Source organism: Adiantum capillus-veneris, chromosome 11 (genome assembly GCF_014529385.1).
Source record: "Adiantum capillus-veneris isolate H3 chromosome 11, ASM1452938v2, whole genome shotgun sequence".
NCBI lineage: Eukaryota > Viridiplantae > Streptophyta > Polypodiopsida > Polypodiales > Pteridaceae > Adiantum > Adiantum capillus-veneris.
Genome location: NC_140941.1, coordinates 40,622,272 through 40,645,296, shown reverse-complemented (window position 1 = coordinate 40,645,296; position 23,025 = coordinate 40,622,272). Strand labels below are relative to the sequence as shown.

The 23,025-nt window shown below is 46.5% G+C and overlaps 1 protein-coding gene across 1 annotated transcript in view; it reads right to left on the bottom strand.

Annotated features, from left to right (window-relative positions):
* The window catches only part of TPLATE (ARM repeat superfamily protein), a 103,571-nt gene that overhangs the window by 12,764 nt on the left and 67,782 nt on the right, over nucleotides 1-23,025 (bottom strand). Inside the window, exons 3-4 of the mRNA XM_086523030.1 lie at nucleotides 22,170-22,473; nucleotides 1,796-1,918 (exon numbers count right to left, since the gene is read on the bottom strand). Coding sequence (XP_086379156.1) covers nucleotides 1,796-1,918; nucleotides 22,170-22,473 — 427 coding nt within the window. The remainder of the gene's footprint in view (nucleotides 1-1,795; nucleotides 1,919-22,169; nucleotides 22,474-23,025) is intronic.

The following is a 23,025-nucleotide window of genomic DNA, read 5'->3' as shown; positions in this document are numbered from 1 at the left end:
CTTCCTAGGTTGTCCTCAACCACAGATATGGGAATCAACTTGTACACATGCACGTAGGGTTAGATGTGGATGTGACATCCCCCCCTTTTCAAGGTGAGGTACTGGTACCGAGCTACATGGCCCCCAAGCGATATTAAACACACACACACACACACCCCCCCCCCGGCGCAATATATCATGTAACTTGAATTTTAGCCTCCCATGGATCAATCCCTCTCCTTACCATAGGACCACATTTTGTTACTTTGTACTTTTGTCCTTTCCCGATACATAGAGGAGGCACATGTACATTTCATTTGTCTCATAGGCCGATTTCAGCCTCTAAAAGACATAAAAAGATCTCTCTCTCTCTCTCTCTCTCTCTCTCTCTCTCTCTCTCTCTCTCTCTCTCTCTCTCTAATCTGTCAATTGCGCATGGGAAGAGGAATTTCAGAAATTTTTGTAAGCACTATTGGGGTTAAACAAGAATGTCCGTTGTCACCAACTCTCTTTGGTCTATGCATCGATCAATTGAAACAAATGGTACTTGACTTTATGCAAGAAGAAGGCATTGAAGAGGTCAAGATTTGCAATGCGGTAATCATGCTTTTGTTGTATGCGGATCATGTAGTGCTTCTAGCACACACTTTAGAAGATGCAGAAAGCTTATGGTTGTCCTCTAAAACCATAATAACACGGAATGGCCCTTTTCAAATTGCCGTTCCCCGTTCCCAATCTAGCTTCCCGTTTCGAAACCCTGTTCCGTGTTTCAGACGTGAGTGTCCGAAACAAGCAGTGGCATTTTATACCAATTGCCGTTCCCCGTTCGCCGTTCCGATTTGCCGTTCCCGGTAACTATATTTAAAACATATGTAATGCGGGAAACATCTAGTGTTGGGTTCGAGAAGTACCTTTTTGATGCATTGGTGACACCGGTTCTTCTTTATGGACTTGAAGTGTGGGACGGGAGCATTTCAAACTCTCCTTGGAAAGAGTTTAAGATTGTCCAAAAGCATTTTCTTAGAAACTTTCTCCAAGTTAAGACACAAACAACATATATGCTCCTACTTCTCGAGTCCGGATCTCTTCCGATTGAGGTTATGGGCTTGGAAAGGGTTGTGGAGTACATGATAAAGATGCGTCAAAACCCCTCACATCGACTTCCTACAATTGCATGGGAAGCAAGCAAAAAAGTTCAAAAGACGCATAAAAGCAAGATCTTGAGCACAGGATGGATGCAAGACATAAAGAAGTGGTTTGGGAGATGGGATGCATTACACTTGCTACATGATGCTTCAATTGACTCCCAAGTGAATGAAGCTTTTCTACAACGCCAATGTATTACAGCTTGGGAGAAATCCGATGGGTCACGCTTCATACATTACACCACCCATATTGCCCCCGACTACAACACCATGTTCTTCGCTGAAAGAGGAAACCGTACTCAAATACATGCTTGAGCCTATCCCCTTGCGGTGATACGCACTATCGCAGCCATTCGACTTAGCTCCCATTCCCTTCGATGCGAGACAGGGGGTTGGGTCAATGGAGAAGAGTCAAATTCACTGTGCACATTATGCTGACTACAAGTTCGAGAGTCTGAGGATACGCAGAGGACATCCACACCACGTACTTTGACTTGTCTTATAGGCCAATTTCTGCCTCTAGTAGACGGTAAAAACTCTCTCTCTCTCTCTCTCTCTCTCTCTCTCTCTCTCTCTCTCTCTCTCTCTCTCACTCACACACACACACACACACACATACACACACACAATGTACACAAAAAACATCCAATCAAACAACAATTATCATATACCTGAGATTGAAGATGTTGCAGATTCCGCATAGCTTGTAGAGAACCATCCATAAACTGCAATGCACCAATTAATCCAATGCGTACATCCACTTGATTGATCTCTTGCTCTGTCATATTCAATATCTAGACACAAGCAAAGCAATCGCAAATAAACAATCTCTCTCTCTCTCTCTCTCTCTCTCTCTCTCTCTCTCTCTCTCTCTCTCTCTCTCTCTCTCTGTGTGTGTGTGTGTGTGTGTGTGTGTGTGTATATATCAAGAAAAGGAGGCTGATTCTATTACTTGAAATCTCCCAGAACCCCAAAATTGTGCCTATTCTGCGAGCAAGTACATCATTGTTTACATAGCAGGCCCGTAGGCATCAAACGGAGAACTGTAAAAACAAGATATAACTAGGCAGATGGCCAAATTAAAAAACTGAAGGCCAGGGGAAAAAACATCTCCTACAAACAATGATAAGTGCTCTAGCAAGCTACGTGGAGAGGGGATGGCAATAGCCTCTGAAAGATAGGCACTTCAATCAAAAGCCCAGTTAGCAACAGCAGATCAAGAACCAGAGCCACCAAAAGCCACCAACGGTGAAGATGGCAATGAGCAGCTGCTAGAGAAGCTGAGTGTCGGCGATTAGACGCCCGCCAACTGGTAAAATCTCACAACCAGAGGTGATGGAAGAACAGAAGGGAGAGAGCCTTTGGGGACGAAGATGAGGATGAAGAGGGAATTGACATCACCAAGAGACTTCAGTGGGAGAACACCAGGGGTCACAAAGCACAGCACTAGAGCTGACAAGAAGCTTGCATCCAAAAAATTGAACAGTCCACTTGTTGAAAGTGGCTCTTGAAGATGATTGCTGAAGAGGGAACTACCCACAGACAATGGAGGTGTTGCCAAATTGGCTTTATCTGACAGAAAAGAAAATAATTCTAAATGAATTATTGGATTTATAAGCGACAGGGTTTTCTCGCTTGGAACACCAAGGAAAAATAATTCTAAATGAATTATTGGAATTTTAGGTGAGAGGGTTTTTCTCACTGGAGACATCCGAGTACAGAATATTCCTAGTGCGTCATTCAGAGTAATGACTAGAGCACTGTGAAAGGGAATATCTGTAAGGCCACCAGGAACGGGTACTTCTGATGCGTCACATCGGATGGGTGACAGGGAGCATCGGAAAGAAGTATCCGACCATCCGGGAATGGACATCTCTGATACGTCATAGGATGGGTGACATAGAGCATCGTGAAGGAGATTGTACCGTAAGTTTGGTAGGAAAGTACTAGGTGATGGGTATTCCTGATGTGTCACAAGGTGGGTGACGGGTGCATCGGAAAGGGAATATCCATAGTTGGGAGGAAATTCCGAACTGTGTTAGAATTGTGCACAAGGAAAAAGTAAGCACTTGAATGAAGATGGGTTCAGAGGAAACTTTGAGGAAAAATAGATGCTTTTTGAGAAAGCGGGATTGCTTTTCAGGAAAGCAGATGCTTTCCCCAGAGGAAGTTTATGTCTGCATTGCAACTGTGCATGTGATTGCATCCAGGGACGCCTGGGAAGTGCTGTGAAAGCATTGTTTTTAACTTATAAGGTTTTATTGAGTTTTGGGCAAGTTCAGACTATTTTTAAAATACGCCAGCCGCCCACTTAATAAGTGGGCAGAGCCATCTGATAAATAAGGCAACAGATCAGCCAGCGTTTTCTCTCTCTCTTTTTCTGGCAAAACCAGGAAAAAAAAAATGGCCGCGATCTCGACGCGAGCAGCTATTCGTGCCCGTGGCTAGGAGCTATAAAAGCATCACATGTCCTCACTCAAAGGGGAGGACCAATCTTTGCAAGAAGGAGATGCTGCTGCAGATTTCAGCCGTAAAGAAGACGTTGCCGGTGATGCCCATGGCTGCCCCAAGCGTACCAGATGTCGCCAAGACCCAGTGCGCGAGTTTTCTCGCGAAGAAGTGCCTACGAAGTGTGTTTCCATCGCGACAAGTTGCTGTTTTTCTCTGTTTTCAGCCCATAAACGTCGTAGACGGGGCTGATTTACGAGAAGGAACCCGAGAACACACTTCTTTTGTGTGTAGGATTGGAAGAGAGGATTTTCTATGGAGAGATCTCTTCCGGGGAATTGCTTTTCGAGAACGGAGTTGCGTTTCGAGCGTCGAGACTTTGAAGGTAACGATTTTCATGTTATGAACTCTGAGTATTTGTTTGAACGTGTGCTTCCTCTTAGTGAGGGAGTAGGAGCAGAGGAAGGTATGAGCCTCTGCAGGAGAAAAGCGCTTTAAGGAACTAGAGCCAGATCGGCCCAAGGGTTTCGTACCCGAGTTTGGGAAGTAGATCCACGGATCGGAGAGAGGTAGTCTCTCAAGTTGTGATCCGGAAGTTGGGATTCCCAAGTAAGGACTTCGTGTACGGGAAAGCAGAGTTGTTCTGCGGGAAGAGGACTCTGGAAAGAAGAGTTGTAGGGATGCCATGCCCTGAGTCTGGAAGGTGAGATCCAGAGGCGAGAACCTTGATTCTCGAGGAATTGGAATAAGGAACGGAAGTTCCTTGGAATAGGGTTTTGCCCTAGGAATCGGAAGTTGAGGCTTCCCGGAACCATCAAGTCTTATTCTAGAACGAACGTGGTAATACGTTCGGTTCAAGTGCTTGTATAGACTTCTCCTCAGTAATAAAGATACTATTACAGGGGGGGACCAGCCCATCTTCTGGTCCCCAGTACTGTGTCGATCTCCCCCCGCCTCTCTCTCTCTCTCTCTCTCTCTCTCTCTCTCTCTCTCTCTCTCTCTATATATATATATATATATATATATATATATATATATATATATATCCTCTGGCTTCAATATTAAGTGATAAATTTTATTTATCCGAGTATATTTTATATTGTTATGCGCTCCCGTTTGTGACAGGAGGAGGTTTTGACACTGAAACCAGGTGAAAATATGTTGAAGCTTGGTATAGGGAGCAAAAATGAGAGCAATTAGTTGACCCTGAACAACCCACCGCTAACAAGCAACAACAAAAACCAAAAGCCCAAGCCAACCAAAAGAAGGGAAGGAAAAAAGAAGCAAAACAAGAACAGAGAAAACAAACCATAAAGACAGGCAAGCACGCACACACACCCTGGAAAGCAAGCAGCACAGATTCACACACAAGCATCCACGCACACATCTCCACACACTCAAACTCACACACACTTGGAAGCAAGCCAATAGAGGGATGTCCACACACCCCACATAACCAAAAAGAGAACAAAAGAAGAAAGATTAAAGCTGAAACTGGAGAGTACCAACGAACCAAGAGGATCAATAAAGGGAGAAATGCCCAAACAATTACCACAGAGTCTGCAGCACCAGGTGGGAGGGCTGGTGTGGGAGCAAGGGCACGGAGGCAACCTTCTCCAGGCAGAGGCAAGTGTCCCGATGGGCTCCGTGTTGAGGAAGGTGGGGAGGTATCTCCAAAATCAAGCAACAAGACGGAGAATCGGATGAAGAGGTTACAGGGCGAATCGATGCAAATGACAGAGGTGACGCAACAACAACCGAGAGGGCAGTGCTGTTTGTCAAAGAAGTCACAAAGCTACGATCCTGGAGAGACATGCCCGCAGAGAAGCCAAGAACCAGCCAGATATGCTGAAAGGCCAGGTTGCAAAAGATGAGTGGACCAGGCTGTAGGGCAGGCCACGGCTGGGATAAGGTCACGAGCATTCACAGGTGGCTGCGCAGAGAGAGTTTCTTATATACATAGGTTAGAGTAGCACATGAGACTTCATCATAAATTCAAAAACCATAGACCACAACATCTATTTTAAGTAGATATATCTATTTAGTCATTCACACTAAGAGATATATCTGTCTACTGTGCAGGCCAGTTCTTAGTATATCCAGGATCCTGCTAGAGAAAGAGGGAAAGAGAGAGAGAGAGAGAGAGAGAGAGAGAGAATATTTGCACCAAGGTCAATTGTCCTAACGACGGGCGGGGGAGTTTTAGGGATACTCAAAAGTACATAAGCGCACCATATGGCTACAACTTAAAAGTTAATGAAATATATGTTGGAGAAGTGTCTATTTAATCATTTATTTTAGAAGATACATGAGTCAAAATTTGCAGGCCATATCTTGGTTATTCAGGGGTCTTGCTTAGAGAAAAGGAGAAAGTGTCAACATATCCTTCTATTAAAAAAACCAGATAAAGAGCACCCTTACTTGCATCCACAATAAGAGAACAATCACTAGATTAGTTTTTAAACAGCATAACAGGTAACTTGGGTGACTCTAGTTGTTATCCATGTCACCCTAACTTAAACTAAGAGAGGAAAATGCTGAAAAAGAAAAAATATATATCAAGGATGAGCCAATAAGTACTCATGAAGATAGGTTGGTCACATCTAATTATACCATTCTAGCTAAGCCATGCACACCACATGGTACCTTCGTACAAATACTTAAAAGATGAAGCATGCTAATTTAATCATCATTCCTTAACTTAGTGAAGAAGTTAAACTTAATCTAAATGTTCAGGTACCACAGATGGTCCTTCCGCCATGTTTGACGCCATGTCAGCTTGGATAGGAATCAATAAGCTTAATCCCTCTTACTAAGAGAAGAAGGAGATGCCTAGCTATTGATTTATTTGCTTAGCAGTTGCTCTGTCAAATTCTGTAGCCCTAGCTATGCTCTCATAATGAGCAGTTGATATTCTGAAAAGGGAACCTAAGTGAGCTCAAGGTAGTGGGTTCCCCTTTAAATAGTGTATTCCTCTTTGCAGTCATGACACCGTGGCTTAGGTCTGCGCGTCAAGCCATGAAGGTGGACTCCCTCATACATTTCGAGGCGTTAATTGTAGCAAAGGCGTTCTTACAACGCATTCAGGCTCCACTTTTGAAAGCAAGATATTTAACCCTGCACAAGGGATCCTATCCTTAAATAGGCCCATGGTATAGGCCCGTGGGTTTATTGCACCCCTCGCCCCTACCCTACAACCCTCGTCCCTTGTGGTCTCGCCCCTACCCTATTCCCTAGCCAATACATACAGTCTTCTTCAACGGATACGGTTTTTTCTTGCATCGTCCCTATACACCAAGCGCCTTTGCTTATTTCTTTACCCTCAGATTGATCGATATGGCAGGTACCAGCAAGCAAGTGAGAAAGGCAGCTTGCGCAAAAAGCCAGTTGTGGCTGCAGAATCAGGGAGTGATGACTCAGATAACAGTAGCAAAGGCCTCGAAGAATTCACCTCCAATGACCCCAGCGATGAAAGCTACAACGCCTCAGCAACAGATTCAACGTTGGATTCTGAAGCTGACTATAATTCGGATGCTTCCACTGATCACGCAGAACAACAGAAGGGGAGTCAATGCAAAGGCAAAAGTCAAGTCATCACTCATGAGATACGGAGGCCTTCATAATCTAAAAGCCGCTCAGTCTTCTCCTTGGCTTTTTTTCTACAGCCGCCTCGACCATCTCTGAGCGAGGTCCTTTCCAATGCTGAGCTACAGAGTCTAGGTCTCAGCGCACTGGCTACGAGCGATCTACCAACCACGGTTCTTGTTGAGATGATCCACGAGCTTTTGAAAAATTTTCCCAAGGTAACGGGCCACAAACTCACTCCTTCACGGCTTGGCCATGCCATGGGTATGACCACCTTTCCAGCGGTGAAACCTGCCACACACACTTTTTCTCAACTGTCGAAGGATGCAACCATTCAAGCATGTCAAGAGCTGCTTAGCACGGATCACCCCAACTACGAAAGAAACAAACAGCTCCTGGCCATCTTTAGATACTCTTTACATCCCGAGCCAAACAATTTTGGGCCCAGGTGCAATCTGTGCAGTTGAGCTTCAAATGTTTTGCAACACCTCTTTTGGCGTGGGTAATAAATATTCATGTAACCCCTGCCCAAGTGGATGAAGATACTCAACCAGTGCTGCGAATCAGGAAAAGAAAATCTCTAACTAGTGAGACTGAGCAGGCACTAAAGAAGAAAAAGAAGATCAAAGTCAAAGTGGTTAAGGACTCAGTAGAGTCTCTACGATCATTGCCAAGGTCAGAAAGACAACAGATTAGGGTGACACATCTTTCGGGACGCTCTTCGTCTACATCCATTCCTTGCTCTACTGTGCCAGTGTCTACTTTCACTCCTCGTGAGTCCGCCGCTTCTCCCTCACAGCATCCTCTTCCTTCTTCTCCCATTTCCACCCCTCCCCTAGTAAACATATCTCCCACCCCATCAGCACCAGCACCAACCCTCCCAGATGTATACCCACTACACCAATTGTAACCACTTCACCCATACCTAATCCCAGCCCACCACCAGCAGTGCCACCTGCATGTCCTCCAGCACCTCATGCACCTGTTGCGTCTTCAACGGTGGCGGATTCTACTTCTCTGTTTGAGCTTTCTGAAAAGATATTACAGGACTCCAGGAATGCTATTGCCACCATAGAGTTAGGAACAGAGCAACTAGCGGCTACACATCAGCGGCACTCCGCTACTTACGTTGCTATGGAGAGATCTCTGCGAGTCAGAGCGCCATCGCCGATCGCGATGCTACTATTTTCGCACTACAGCAAGCCTTGAAGTTAAAGTCCCAAATGATTAATGACCTTCAGGCTTAGGTACAAGGATTTAGAGAAATGCTTCTACATGATAATAGGGCTACCCAGCCTACGATGATGGGTGTGGGGTATGGATGGACTGGATCAGGTACACTAATGCAGACTGCAGCAACAGGTCCTTCTCAGCAATTCATGGGACTTTACACACAGCCTCTAGCGCAGTACTACAATCAACAATATCCTCAGAGGTTTCAGTCGTCGCCATTGCCTCAGATGCAAAATGTTCCTTACTGCGACGGTGTTGCTGGTGCACACCGCCATGGCTGCGTTACTCGACGTCCTCAGTACTACAAGACAGGTGCTACCCTCTGCCCTGCAGCAGGTGGCTGCTCCCTTCACAGGCGGCCCAGTTATTGATAGCAGAGCCCACCCACAGCAGGGTTCCACAATTGATTTGATGGCTCCACCTCCTCCAGAGACTGATACTTTGGGTGCTGTGGCGACTAATCTTTCTCTTGGGTGACTGCGTGACAGTCTTTTCACCATGGTAGTGCAATGCAGTAGTGGTTTCTTTTGCAGTCTTACGATCTTTTAGCAATTTTAGTTGTTTCTCTCAACCGAGACGGTGAGTGATTTTGTGGCGGGCAACCTGTAGCAGGGCTACAGTGTAACTGGCACGGACAGGCAATTAGTCACAGCTGGCCACGTTCCACACTAGACGGACTCTCTTACCGGGTCGGTGACACGTGGCAAGGATACGAGTGGTGGTCTAGTCGACACCGTGGGTAGCGCACCACCACAAGAGTTCAGAAGTATGCTTAGTTGGATTAGATATTGGTGAGCCGTTGATGACTCTTTATGTTGTATATATCCGTAGCTATTTGGGTTTATGGACGATCTACTTTTGCGTGGTCCGTCATCTAGAGTCCATTATCTTCAGCTATACACAGCACGTCTGTACCATCCCTGCACAGTTCAGCTTCGACACCCTCACTCTACCTATGAGATCTGGGTTGGAGCTGAGTGTCTTGCCATGCCAGAGTCTGTATCGGTTTCTTTGAGTTTGTCGATGTTCATGCTGTTCATGTTCATGTTCTGCTGAGTCTTACTGTTATTGCTCTGTTGCTCATTGTCTTCTATGTTTGCATTCTGTGGAGTGAGATATCACGCACATTGCACTGAGGAGCACCCACTATAGAGGGCACGACACATTATCTCCGCTACATAGGAGATCTCGACCCAGAGCACATGCTCAATTCCCCAAGGCTGAACATGCCCAACATACAGATACCCAAGACACACAGGCTGGCACTTCGACAAAGGCCAACGATCAGATGGCTAGCAGTAGGTGCTCGACCTTTGTCAACAGGGACGGTCTCGTGGCACAGCCCCCCGCCTAGTGGCCAACCTTCTCCAACTCAACAGTATTGGATTCCAAGAGGGAACCCTTTTGACCCCTGCAGAGCAGAGTCCTCTAGGGAGCCCCCCTCCACCCCAGCCTCACCACCGCCCCCACCCTCCCTCCCCCTCCTCCAACCCCACCTCCCGCTCCCCCCTTTCCCCTATTGGGCCCTCAGCCTCATCACCCGACCCATCCGGCACTCCTCCAACACATGGGACTGGACACTCATCCGCAGCTAGACGCTCTCTTGGTAGTGCTTCTACTTCGAGCCGAATGGCTCAAGAGGGACACCCCTACTTGAGGACGCCGCTTTTGGTTCAAGCTTCTCCTTTTGCAGCAGTCCCTCGTGGGCTGACTAGTTTTGATATTGGCACACGCTAGGATTTTTTCGACTACAGCTTCACCCGTTTCCTTGGTGACCCTTCTCCCAACCTTGGGGCAGCTTGCTTTCGAGTGCACGTCCTCTTTCTAGCAACCAGGGCACCAAGCTCTAGATAAAGCAGTAGGTTTCTCCTTTCCGTTGTGCGGTAGGGATCACACAGAGTGGACCTTGCACACAGTTCTTAACTAGCTCAAGGTCCAGGCATTGAGTTCTCACACCACACAGGGGATTTGGGGTGACAAATTTGGTACAGGCACTTTGGCCTCTAGCCCAGTTCAGTGTGATGCCACCGGATGCAGCAGAATGTAAACACCTTGTGGTTCACTTGTTTGCTGACACTCAGAGCCCCCTTGCTATGTATTTGTACATGAGGATTCTTGGACATAGGATATAGCCCTACAGACTGCACGCTCTGCTTGGGCCTTGGGTGAGACTGTCACTTCATATGCATTTGTCTAGAGGCCGCTCGGATGCAGATTACTCCCCATTTCAACCGGCCTCGAAGATAGCGAGATACGGTCTTTTCTCACTGATCCTATGAGGATTGTCTCATGGAATGTACAGGGTTTAGGTGGGACCCAGTTTCACCGCCAGAGGGGCCGCTTGCGCCAAGAGCTTCAGCGATGCCTTGTGGGTGGTATGATTGATATTCTTATGCTCAAGGAGCATCATCTTTGTGAGAGCCACATTCGGCGATGTGGTCAAATTCTGTGTGGCCGCTATGAGACATTTTGGTCAGCCGCTTTTGGGCCTGGAGGCATTCAAGGAGGGGTATGCATGACTATTGCGGACTCATGGCAGCAAGCCATTGTGGGTAGAGGTATTATTGTGCTAGGTAGGGCTCAGTGGATTACTATGCAGGTTCATGGTTGCCTCATGGGCTTCCTGAACATCTATGCGCCCAATGTGGCAAGTGCACGAGCTGACTTTTGGTCACATATTGTACAGTCTTTGTTGCATTCAGAGCAATGGTGTGTTGGGGGAGACTTCAACATGTTGGAGAACCCCTCAAACAGGAATGGAGGTAGTCATTTTACTGTGCACGGGGTTGAGTTAGCAACTTGGGAGCAGTTATGTATGACCTTGAGGATTTCAGATGTTTGGTAGCATGCACGTTTTGTTTAGCAGCATACATCCAGATAGCTTATCTTTCTCTCGCTCTAACTGCAGAGTAGTAGCAGTGAATCTCTCTCGGATAGATCACTTCTACACGAGTGACCGTCTCTGTGACATGGAAGGATCTGTTTACATTCTCGCCGGGACTTCTTTCTCAAATCATGCACCGATGATTCTTACTGTGACAGACAGACAGAGAAGTGGTAGTGTGATGTTGCACATCCCCGAGAGGATCTTGCTAGATACAAAGCCCAGAGAGTGGGTGGGAGCGCTTTGGACAGAGAGCTTGGGCACTCACGGTTATCCTGCTAGTGGAGTGGCCACTAGACTTGTTGAGCTTAGCCACTTCTTCCTTCAGGACTCTCCATCTCGTTTGGCTGCGGCCAAGGAGGAGGAGAAGCGGCTCAGTCGAGGCATTGCTTCCCTACAACGGATGCACGAGTGCCACCCTGACAATCCTTGGTTAGAGGAGCAGATGCAGCACGCTCGATAGGACCTGACCACCATTGAGGAGCAATAACATGAGTTTTCCTTTTATCGACAAGGATCTCAATGGACCCAGGTGGGCGACAGAGTTACTGATGAGTTCTTTGAGACAATGGGCCTCGCCGTGCACGTACCAGTGTTAGCCCGTTGAGGAGACATGATGGGTCAGTTGCTTCAGAGCCTTAGGATATGCGTACGGTTTCTATTGACTTCTACCTTGAGTTGCTTTCAACTGAGCCTCATTTAGAGCGTCAAAGAGCATGTTTGGGCACAGATGCCTTGCCTAGTTATTGAGGAGATACGTCAGAGACTAGAGAATCGAGATGCCTCTCCAAGTAGAGGACCTCCATGAGGCCCTCAGAGCACTTCCCCAAGGTAGCTACCTAGGGGAGGATGGTTTGACACCCAACTTTTTCTTGGAGTACTCAGAGCTGCTTGGTTCGGATCTATGTAGCATCTATCAGCACATCTTGCATGCTAGAGAGATGCCTGACAGCTTGAGTGAGGAGCTGATTTACCTTATTCCCAAGGAGGGGGGCTCCTTGGATGAGATTCGGCAGTGGCGACCCATCACTATTCTCAACTCAGCCTACAAAATCTTAGCGAAGGCTCTGAGTTTGAGAATTCAGCCACTACTTGACAACATTATACATGAGACTTGGATAGGTTTTGTCAAGGAGCACAGTATCCTTGACAACATCTTTACCTTCTAGGAGGTGTCGACCCTCGCACGTCTCCGAGGAGAGGACCTTGTGATACTCCTTCTCGACTTTGAAAAGGCTTACAATAGAGTTGACTCGAATTTCCTGGAGGGCACTCTACGCAGGATGGGCTCCTTAGATGCTTGGATCAGAGGGGTGTCATCTCTCTACAGATGTGCGCACAGATTTTTATACCCCATGAAGATGCCCTTGATGGATTTCATGTCAAGTTTGGTCCGCAGTTCTACACGTATATGCACAAAGGCATCACAGCCATAGACACGCAAATGGTCATATGAAGCAGGTTTGCCAAACCAAACCTCTTCAAGGACGCCATTCTTCAAAGCACGAATCGAAGAGCGATTGCATACATGAACTGCGAGCCTCTCCCCAAAACTCCAATGGGGGATTAGCTGCGGACAGGATGCATCTGACTCTCTCACAAAGTGTGCAATTAAATCGTTTAGCCACGCCATTAGATGCAGGGTTATAAGGAGCCGTTAACTCCGCCTTAATGCAATGCATCTCACAAAACTTTTTGAACTCATTAGAGACATACTCTCCTCCATTACCCATTCTAATTGCTTTCAGTTTAAGCCCTTTTTGTGTGGTAACAAAGCATAAAACCGTTAGAAAGCATCCAACACTTCATTTTTGTTCTTTAACACATACACCCATGACTTTCTAATAAAATCCTCAAGGAAAGTAGCAAAGTACCTTGCACCCCCATATAAACTAGCAGGCATAGTGTATACATTAGAGTGTACCAAATCAAGAGCATTAGACTTTTTAGCAACACCAGAGTAATGAGAAGACTTCACGTGTTTTCCATATATACAATCATTACAAAAGTCGAGACCAGGGCCTTTTACATCAAATCTCCCTAAGGAGGAGAGAACCTGAAAGCCTTTCTGGCTCATAGGGCCAAGTCTTTTGTGCCAAAGCTCCATTTGAGAATGGACTTCTGCTACAGCCAAAAACTTGCCAGGTAATGCTTTGCAATATAGAGTTCCCTTCTTGCTACGTTTTACAATCAGCATAGAATCCTTGTGTACTTTCCAAGACCCACCACCAAAGGTAGTGAAATAACCTTTCGCATCCAGCTGCCCCACAGATAGCAAGCTTTTCTTAATGCCAGAGACATATCGTACATCCTGCAAAATCAACTCTTGGCCATTTTCAAGAGTAAAATGTACGGTGCCAACACCCTCTATCTCACATGCATAGTTGTTGCCCAAGTAGATCTTGCTTAGGCAACCTGCAGTGTGTGAAGAAAATGACTCCAAAGAGGGAGTAACATGAAAAGAGGCACCACTGTCTCTATCCAAGATTGGGACAGCCCATCATGAGCTGAGAGTAAAGCATCGTGCATATCACTTGCTGCTGCCATAACATCTTTATTAATGCATGAGGCTGCAACAAGCACTTCTTCACTGCAAGGAAGATCTTCAATGACCTCACTAGATGCTACATTTGCTTTAGCAACTTCTTTTGAGGAAGAGTTGTCATCCTTCGTTTTCTTTCCCTGCTGTTTCTTTCTTTCTTGCTCTTTCTTGTAGTATCGGCAATCGGGCTTTTCGTGCCCTTTACGCCCACATTGATAGCAAGTCACATCCTGTTGTTTTCCCTTGCTTCTACTCCTACTTTTGCCTTTACTAGCTGCATTCCCCCTCTTTTCGGATCTGCCTCTAGCTTGATAAGCTGAGCCATTGCTTTCACCACTAGACTTCCTCCAGATTTCTTCATTCAAGATAGAGCCACGAACACCATCAAAGGTTAAAGCAAGGTTGTTGCTAAGTGAAACAACCAAAGATTCCCAGCTATCAGGCAAAGTAATTAACAGGAAAATAGCCTTCAATTTATCATTAAAGTTTCGCACACCTGAATGCTGCAACTGACTCAAAATCCTTGTGAAAGCACTCAAATGCTCAGATGCTGGCTTAGATATATCCAACTCCATGTTCACAAGTTTACGCATAAGATGCACTTGATTCACAGAAGTTGTATTTTCATAAGTGTCCTTTAGCTTATTCCATATGGCATAAGCCGTATCAAAACGCTTAATGTTTGTAAGTACATCATCAGACACAGCCATTTTAATGTACAATGGCCTTCTTAGTCTAGCCCAATCCTCATCTAGCATGGTTACAAGTTTCGTTTCTAAGAGCGCATCATCGCAATCCTTGAGAAACAAAATGCCTTCCATTATGTCATGCACAGATCAAAGCCAATGCCATCAAACCTCTTGATTTCAAGGAGGGATTTGGTGTCACTGCTAATGGAAGCGTTAGCACCCATAATTTAGCAATCCACAAAAGATACAAATGCTATAATTTACGACAACAAATAACCAGATGAATATTCAGCCAAGAACAATCCAATTTCCCAGCAAGTTAGAGAGCAAGGATCGCTACCACTATGTCCAAATACATGTGAAATAGTAAAAGTGATAATTTTCAGCATGCCAAACACGCATACATCACGATCGAGTGACTCCCATTTCAGCAATATCACCAAAAATGCATTCGCAACAGTCCTAGGTCTGCAAATGATTTATATAATAGATGCAGCATGAATATTCAGCAATATAATAACTCGATGAGAGTTGTCCGATGTATGTACTGCATACATAAGAGTTCGTATCAATTTCTGATACACGAAACAACAATGAATCTTTGCAATTTCTCCAAAACCTCACAAGTGAGAGGTAAAACCACAATTTATCATACTAAAATTTGCATCAGTAATGTCCATCAATTTTGCCAAAATCCAAAAATTTCAGCAAGACCCCAATATTTTTCGCGTCAATTTTGCCGAACTCCACAATTTCAACAAAAGCCCCATATTTTCTCTGACGAATCTGTCCCATTTGCATTAATACATGATCCCATAAGCAAAATATGAGCAAATTCTGCAAAATTTCAACAAATTTTGCAAAAGCCCCAAATTTTCCAAGTTCAATCGTGCACAGATGTCAATGAAATTGACTTAGCAGAGTGAAATTTCAATACATGAAAAGTCCCAGTTTTTCTCAAGCTTTTATGCATGAAACCTACAATTTTTTACGTAGATTCCGTTGTTTGTGGAAGAACAACGCTAAAATCTTTCCCTTGAGAAGGGTTCTGACTTGTCCTACATGAGAAGACTTGACCTGCTGTGACCCGAAAACCACCTTCTCGTGCAATGTTTTGCTTTTTGTTGGCTGATGTGTGCGTGGAAGCGCGCGAGACTAGGCCCTGATACGAGTTTGATGGGTGTGCAAGAGGTAGCAGGTGGTAGCGCTGGAGTTCTGTAGCAGCGAAAGAGAGAGAGAGAGAGAGAGAGAGAGAGAGAGAGAGAGAGAGAGAGAGAGAGAGAGAAAGAAAGAAAGAAAGATTTTTAACGTCTATGTCAGGCCGAAATCGGCCTATGAGACAAATCAAATGTACATTGTGTGTATGTCATCCGTCTATCGGAAAGACAAATGAAACAAAATTGATACAAAACTGAGCTGAAAGTAGGTAGTGGAGTATCTGAGGAGGGATGGAGCTCTATCTCTAGGGGTATATGCATGTCTGTATGCTCAAGGTAGTACAATCATGAGAATGCATCAAGCTATCTAGCTCCATCCTGTACTAATGGGGGGGTGTAAGATGTGGTACATGGGTGGGTCTGGTGCCAAGGCTACCCGGGTAAAAGCTGTCGGGTCAGCCCTCATCTGAGCCACTCGCTCCTCAATGGCACGGCGCTCCCGGGCTCGGATCTCCTCGATCTGTCGGTGGTGGGAGCTCGCGCCCCTGTAGCCTGTGACTCGTGGTCGTCGTCTAGCTCGGTTCACCTCCGCCTGTGGGAGTGTCACTCCCCTCTGAGTGTCTGGTGAGGGGGGGGCGGAAATCCTCTGAAAGAAGTCTGTGAGCTGCGACTGTCTCCCCTCTGTCTGTGTAGCTGTGTGTGGCTGTAGTAGTGTGTCCCGATGGCTCTGTATCTCTAGTAAGAAACGTCCGAGCTGTCTCTGATCTCGAGATTCCATGATCTCTCGGAGAGTGGGCTGTCCTCTAAATAGGGCCTCATACCTGCCTCTGATCTCAGTGTATGCTCTGCATCTACATACAAAGTGCTCCTCACTCTCCACCTCCTCTGTGCAGGCTCTGCAGATTCGCTCCCCCCTCGGAACACCAGTATGTCTCCCGATCTCAATCTCTAACCTGTGTGAAGCCACTCTCAGCTGACCAATCGCCACCCGTGAGCTATGTGGCATATATGTGTCCATGTAGCGTGGTCTCTGTATGAACCCCCCAGACAATATGGTGAGAAACTGGTCTCTGTAATCTGACATCCTCGTCCCCAAGCTAGGTGCCTCCCAGACTCTCCTAGTGTATAGCTGCCACAGATCCTGTCTCAATACCAAGTTCCTCTCAGTGCGAGAGAGGTGAACATATGGTGAGTGGGGGTCGTACTGGAATGGTGGTAGGCTCTCCATGTCAAGACCGTGTCCCTCAAACCATGCTCTGACCTGTGAGTACCATGCTCTCTCATGCCCACCCTCTGATAGCTGTATAGCTGCCTCAAATGCTCTACGGGTAAGTCTGTCAGGAGGTAGCTCTCTCATCCTCTGGATGAAGCGAACTGTCTGGAATAGTGCCTCTACAACCATAGGTGGTGTGGCGAGCTCGGCTCTAATAATGTCGTGTGGCACTGTCTTCTTGCTGCGGAGCAAGCGTGAGATCATATATACCTGTGGTCTCTCAAGTTGTGTCCACTGGTCAGCTGTCAATCCTGGTGCCCATACTGCCGCCGAGTACATCAAGGCCGGGGTGACTAAGGTGTCGAAAAGCCACCCCTTCGTGCGGGGCTCCTGAAAGTGTGCCTGGTGGCACCTCCGCTCTAGCATGGCCAGAGCTGCATATCCTCGGGTGAGCCTGTCAACAGCAGCCTGCCTCATAGTGAAGGGTCCTGGTAGGCTGGTGAATGTGATGCCAAGGTAGACATAGGAGGTGACTACATCAACCTGTCCTCCTGCTGCTGTGAAGGTGGCGGCGCTCCTCACTGCATTGGATGTGTGAAAGATCATAACCTTGGTTTTGCCAAGGTTCACAGTCAACCCCCTGTGTGTGCTGAATTCGTCCAAGGCCTCAAGATGGCGTTGCAAGCCCTCGGGTGACTCTGAAATCAACACAATATCATCAGCATATAACATGATGTGGACCGGAGTACCTGCCAAGTCGCTCCCCTCTCCCCCTGCTCGCAGTATGTAGTCGGAGATCTCGTCGATGTATAGTCCAAAGAGTGTCGGGGAGAGTGGGCATCCTTGCTTAACACCAATGGTGCTAGCAATGGTCTCTGAAAAACCGCCTGGGCAACGAACCCGACCCGTCACCCTCTCATATAGAGCATATATGGCCCAAATCATCTCTGTTGGTACCCCAATGCTGTGAAGGCGCTGGAAGAGTCTCTCGCGTGGGACTGTGTCAAAGGCCTTGCGGAAGTCCACAAAGCAGCAGTAAAGCCTCTTCTTCCGCGCCTTTGCCCCATCAATGAGGCAGCGTAGAACGAAGATGTGGTCAATGGTGGAGAAAGCTCGTCTGAAACCTGCTTGGCCTAGAGCTCGTAAACCCTCGATCTCTGCGTAGCAGCTGAGCTGTGCCTCAAGTACTGCTCCATATAGCTTGGCCATCGTGTGGCCAATCATGATAGTCCTGTAGTTCCCTGGGTCCAGGGTGTCGCCAGATTTGTGGATAGGCACTATGGTGTGCTGTGTCCACTCCTCTGGGAAGCCCTCCCCTATAGCCCGGTTGAAGACATGTGCAATCAACGGGGCTATAGTGGAGGCCGCATAAATGATGTGCTCACTCTGTAATCCAGTATGGTCAGCTGATCGTCTGTGCTGCATGCGGCGTATGGCCCTCTCTACCATCTCTGCTGTAAAGAAGGAGGAGCACGTGGGGCGAGGCTTGTGTGGTTGTGGAATAGGAGGCTGCCCTGGCACTTCATAAAGTCGCTCTGCATAATCATGCCATATCTATGGATCCTCAATAGCTGTAGTCGGACGTGGCTCGCGCAGGGTGCGCCATGCCGTCGCGCTATCCATGCTCATGAATAGGCGGTATAGCTCAAGCTCCTGTGCCTCTTCGAATGCTCGCCGCTTTTGGCGTGTCAGCGTCTTCATATGCCGTCTGGCCTCTCTCTCTGTGATCTCTCCTAAGGCTCGCCGTGCATGGAGGCGTCGGTATAGCTCTCTGCACTCATCATCATACCAGCGGTTCTGAGGCATAGCCCCGGGGGGGGGAGTGCGTCCTGTGTGAGTGGTGTGTGGAAAAGAGCTAATAGCTGAAGTGTGGAGAACGGAAGAGATATGTGATGTGAGAACTGAGAGTGGTGTGGATGGGTGGAGGAGACATAGGCCATGTTCGACCTTGGCCGAGTAAATAGAGGCTAACTCATGTGTGAAATGGATGGTGGTGTGTGGAGTGCGTGTTGTGGAGCTGTGTGTGATGGTATCTCCGGTGATAGAGAAAGAGAGGTATGTGTGGTCGGCTCCGATGGGTATGGGTGGAATGGTGAAGGATGTGATAAGGTGTGTAGCCTCCCTGGGTCCCAGAATATAGTCGACTGTACTCCCCCCTCCTTCTGCAACTCCATGTGGCATACAAGTCAGGCCCCCTGAGGTGGGCCACTGGACCATCCCGTTATAAATAAGGAGACGGTGCTGGGAGCCAAGTCGAAGTAGATGTCGTCCATAAGCTGTGACTGGAGCTCTGTCTGCTATGTCTCTCATAGTAGCCTCCTCATCTAGAGTGTGTAGTGTCTCTGGGTCCTCATGGTCATATGTCTCACACTGCTCACTGCGTGTACGAGCATTGAAGTCTCCCATAAGGAAGACTTCACCCAGTGTGGAGTACTCCATAATCTCCTCCGTGAGGCATGCGTACGGTGACTCCTGCTCAATAGGGGCGAATCTGGAGCCTGTGGGAGCAAAATAGCAAAGGGCAATGTAGACGATCCTGTCTCGTGAGAGCTCGAGGCGAATCCACATGTAGCGGGCCTGTGGGTCCCGGGCAACAATCTGTAGTCTGCTGTGAAGCCCCTGTCTAAAGAGTATGGCCACTCCTCCTGAGCCGCGAGTGGTATGCTGGCGCATACATCCTCGATGTAGAGACTCCCACTGAAATCCATGTATCCGTGGTAACCCTCTCTCCGGGCTCTCGTGTGTCTCTGTAAGTAGAATGATGTCTCGACCTCTCATCACCTCCTCAAGTCTCTCTGGGTGTGTCCATAAGTCTCCATTGCAATTCCAAACCGTGACATGAATCTCCTCGTGTGTCCCACAGAGAGAGAGAGAGAGAGAGAGAGAGAGAGAGAGAGAGAGAGAGAGAATGTATTTTATATGCTAAGGGTACAATGTACAATAAGGGTGTGTTCACACCCAATGAGAGTTTATAAAGAGGCAAGGGCCTTTATACCCAACAAAAACCAACGAAAAGAACCACTTGTTTGAATTTTGACTGAGATGTTAATACTCTTTGCAAATTGTTTGGAATAGATTTTATCTATTTTAAACTTGTTTTGATGCCGATTGGGATTGCCGGAGCGTCTAGTTGTACTAGGGGCCTCTAAAAAGACGCACGCTACAGTCAAGGGAGTATTTAGCTGCAGATGGAAACCTCTGAACATTGTAATCTGTGGTCTAAGGGAGCATTTAGTTGTAGATGGAAACCTCTGAACCACGCTCGTTGTGGTCTGGGGACCTTTGAATGACACAAACTTCGGTCTAGGGAGCAGGAGCGTTTGGTTGTATCTGAATGTATTTATGTTATGTGTTTGCACATGTGCATTTGTGTCATCAGTAAAGCATTTTGCAAAGATATGAATCTAGTGTATCAATAGTTCCAAATTGGATGCGATTGCCAGAATGTAATCTTAGTGCATCAAGACATTTGCTAGAGATCAGTGAGATCTGGATGTGATGGCTGGATAAAAATTTGATTGTGAAACTGTATGGTGTAATGCATGCTAGAGAATGTGCTATCTGGCAATGATGGGCATTGGCGTGTATGCATAAAGGCAGTGTCTGCTAAAAAATTGGATTGAGTTTTGTAGGTCTAATCGCCGACGATTACTCTTCTTTCAAGACGGGGTTATGTCACAAGTTGGTGATGTGGCATGACCCCAAGGGGACTCCCATGGACAACAATGGACAACATCGATCGTTACTGAAGCTAGCCCTAAAAATGAGCTCGCGTGGCAGCAGTACGGACACTGGAAATTCCCGCCGCAATACGCAGAACTGTACAAACGCTCTATAAATCGCAGAAATAGCCTCCAAGTGTCATCTTTTGGGTTTGAGAGCTTTTGGAGACCTAGCTTTTCATATCAGTTGCTTTTGGGGGCAAGTGTCTTTAAATACGAGCGTTAGGGGCTCTCTCTCACATTCTCGTGTGTGCGGAAGCAGAGGAAGAGCTTCTAGGCAGTTATACCTTTTGTAAAGTAATATGAAAGAAAGAGCAGTAGGGGCACCACGTTGTTGGGGGCAATGCTCTGGAAGTGGAACTCCGCCACTCCATGTGTACCGTATGGATGGGGGTGTGGGACCAAATCTCCTCCCTAGCTCACAATACTTCCTTAGATATCGCATCAGTCATAAGCAAGCAAGCAGAGTAATAATATATAGCAATAGCCAGCACCAAGTCCAGGTCTGTATGGAGTGCTCCTGCACTGTCTCTAAGAGGTTGCGGAATGGAGCCAGGGGTGCATTCCCTCAACACGTGGCTACTCTTGATCCACGTAGTCCCAGAAGCATGATAGGTGAACTCTGAACTCGACTATTAAGCATAGAGAAGCTCATATCAAGCATGAGTCTCACCATCTCTCAGATAATCATCCTCTAAAACTACTGGATTAGGCGTACTATAGAGCTCAGAACAGCATGCAAGCCTCTCGCCTCTCTCTGCAAATGAGGCACGCCGTGCAGAAGCAATAGAGCGATATGCCTGACTAGAAAAACAGAGACAACATTCAAGCCTCTCAGCCTGATCAGGATTGACCTCACTGCTCCAAAATCTGAAATCTGATCGTGCAGTGTGCAGTCGGATAAGATCCTATTTGGGATGTGGGTTCCCAGAGTGGTGCTAAAGAATGCTCACACACGGAGATGACTGCATGATCACAGAGAATAGTGCCTGGCATAAAAGAGACCTGCCCACCGCATAAGACAGCCCAGCCACTCACATGATATTGATCCAGGCGTTCTAATCGCCATCCTCCATAGCATCGAAAACCCCAAGGGAACTGCATAGAGCCAGGCATCCAAGCAAAAGATGGCACATGCCAACATCAACAGCAGAGGTCTCAAACAATGTGTTGATACATACACATACATATACACACACATATATATGCACATACTCATCTCTTTTTTTTTTTTTCATGTTTATGTTATCTATTTCTGTTTCGGAAGAATTAAGTTAATTAGTGATGTAGTCTTGTTGCTTCGTCCATTACTTGTGTGCCTTAATTTTCGGTTCTGTGCAAGTGTTTTAGCCCTCTTTTAATTTGTAGACTCGGACTAAAAAAGGTGTGTGTTACTAGGTGCGCGCGCGCACACACACACATGCTCTCTCAAAATATTTACCTTCATAAGATCAGTGATAGCTCCCACACACAACACTTACTTTCTAAGGAAACAGTAATTGGAAGTTCCACATATTATACTTCACCCAAAGAGGAATAAGGTTCAAAATTGCTATGAGCCAACACACCAACCTTCATATGTAAAGTCAAACGGCCATCAATAGGGTCCATCAGGTGATATGCCTCAACATAACATGGATCGCTGCTTGCAGATAGCGTGTGACTGCTAGGAGCCGATTTCAAAACTGAAGAATCTGCACCCTTTGTGACAAGAAGTAATAGCTCACTTGGTGGAGGCCTCCATAGCTCCTGAACGGCCTTCCTAACCAGATCTTCAATTTTTCGGTCTTGAGCTGCAGAGGCATCAAAAAACTGTACCGATAACTTGTGATGACTGAATGGGTAGTCTCCTGTAGCACTCGCTGATCCTGCCCAGCTGTTGCAAACTTATCATTTCTGGCCAGCTCTGACTTCCAAGGAAAAAATGAAGAAACAACCAAAAACTATACTATAATCAACACGCAAAACTTGAAGGAAATTGATACAAAATTACCCCTTAAAACTATGATATCCACACAATTTTACCTCAATATACCGATATTCTACAATTACCATGTTTTTTACCATCAATCTCAGTATCAGAAGGTAGCCCTTTTCCCTTAGGATGGCAGTTGGAGCAAAACGCAATAGCTAGACTTGCAAAGAATCAATTGAGCAGCTTATTGATGAACTTTTTCCTGATGTTACAAGGATTTCAAATACAGTCAAGCCTATCATAGTGAAAGAACATTGAGTCGATCATACTTTGCATGCTTGCATACACTCGGATCGATAGGATAATAGAGCTTCTCAAACTTTCAGTACACCTTTGCCTCTTGATTCAAATAAGAAGGTATGATAAGAATTTTGAGTGATGGCAACCTATTTTCCTAGTGGGAATGAGGAGGTATCAGATGCCTGGCATACATGCAGCTAAAGCAACATAAGC